This window comes from Penaeus monodon, chromosome 21 (genome assembly GCF_015228065.2).
Source record: "Penaeus monodon isolate SGIC_2016 chromosome 21, NSTDA_Pmon_1, whole genome shotgun sequence".
In the NCBI taxonomy this organism is placed as follows: Eukaryota; Metazoa; Arthropoda; class Malacostraca; order Decapoda; family Penaeidae; genus Penaeus; species Penaeus monodon.
Genome location: NC_051406.1, coordinates 16,942,525 through 16,943,023, shown reverse-complemented (window position 1 = coordinate 16,943,023; position 499 = coordinate 16,942,525). Strand labels below are relative to the sequence as shown.

At 34.7% G+C, this 499-nt stretch overlaps 1 protein-coding gene across 2 annotated transcripts in view; it reads left to right on the top strand.

Moving 5' to 3' along the window:
- Window positions 1-499, top strand: part of LOC119586275 (flotillin-1-like) — a gene marked incomplete in the record, with an annotated part of 96,064 nt that overhangs the window by 81,227 nt on the left and 14,338 nt on the right. For both annotated transcript variants that reach the window (XM_037934981.1, XM_037934980.1), the window contains 1 exon segment: window positions 265-345. In XM_037934981.1, the coding sequence (XP_037790909.1) occupies window positions 265-345 (81 nt within the window).

Below are 499 nucleotides of genomic sequence, written 5' to 3'. Positions count from 1 at the left end.
AATATATGATAACTTGAATAGGCTATGTTACGGTTTTCATGTAAGCGAGCATGTGTACAAGGCAGGTGGATCAGCTGAATTGTGGTTAGGCCAATTTACACAATGAGATTAATTAAGTTGGAGTTGGAAAGTAGTAAGATATAATATAGAATAATTACACAATATTGCATAATAATGAATAGAACCATCACACATTCCATGGTATCACTTCAAATGCATATTTCACATATGTATTCTTCATTATTCTTACTGCTTCATTTGTAGAAAGCAGAGGCTGAACTGGCCTATGAGCTCCAGGCTGCAAAAACCCGACAAAAGATTAAGGAGGAGCAGATGCAGATCAAGGTAGAGTGGAAGGATGGGATTTCTTTGAAATGCTTTTTGGTGTGGAAGCCAGATTTCTCATTGTTATTGTTTTATGGTAATTTTGATAATTTCATTATTAGTATGTGTATTGTAATTCTTTGCTGTTTAGGCAAGTAATTAACTCAATGCTGCT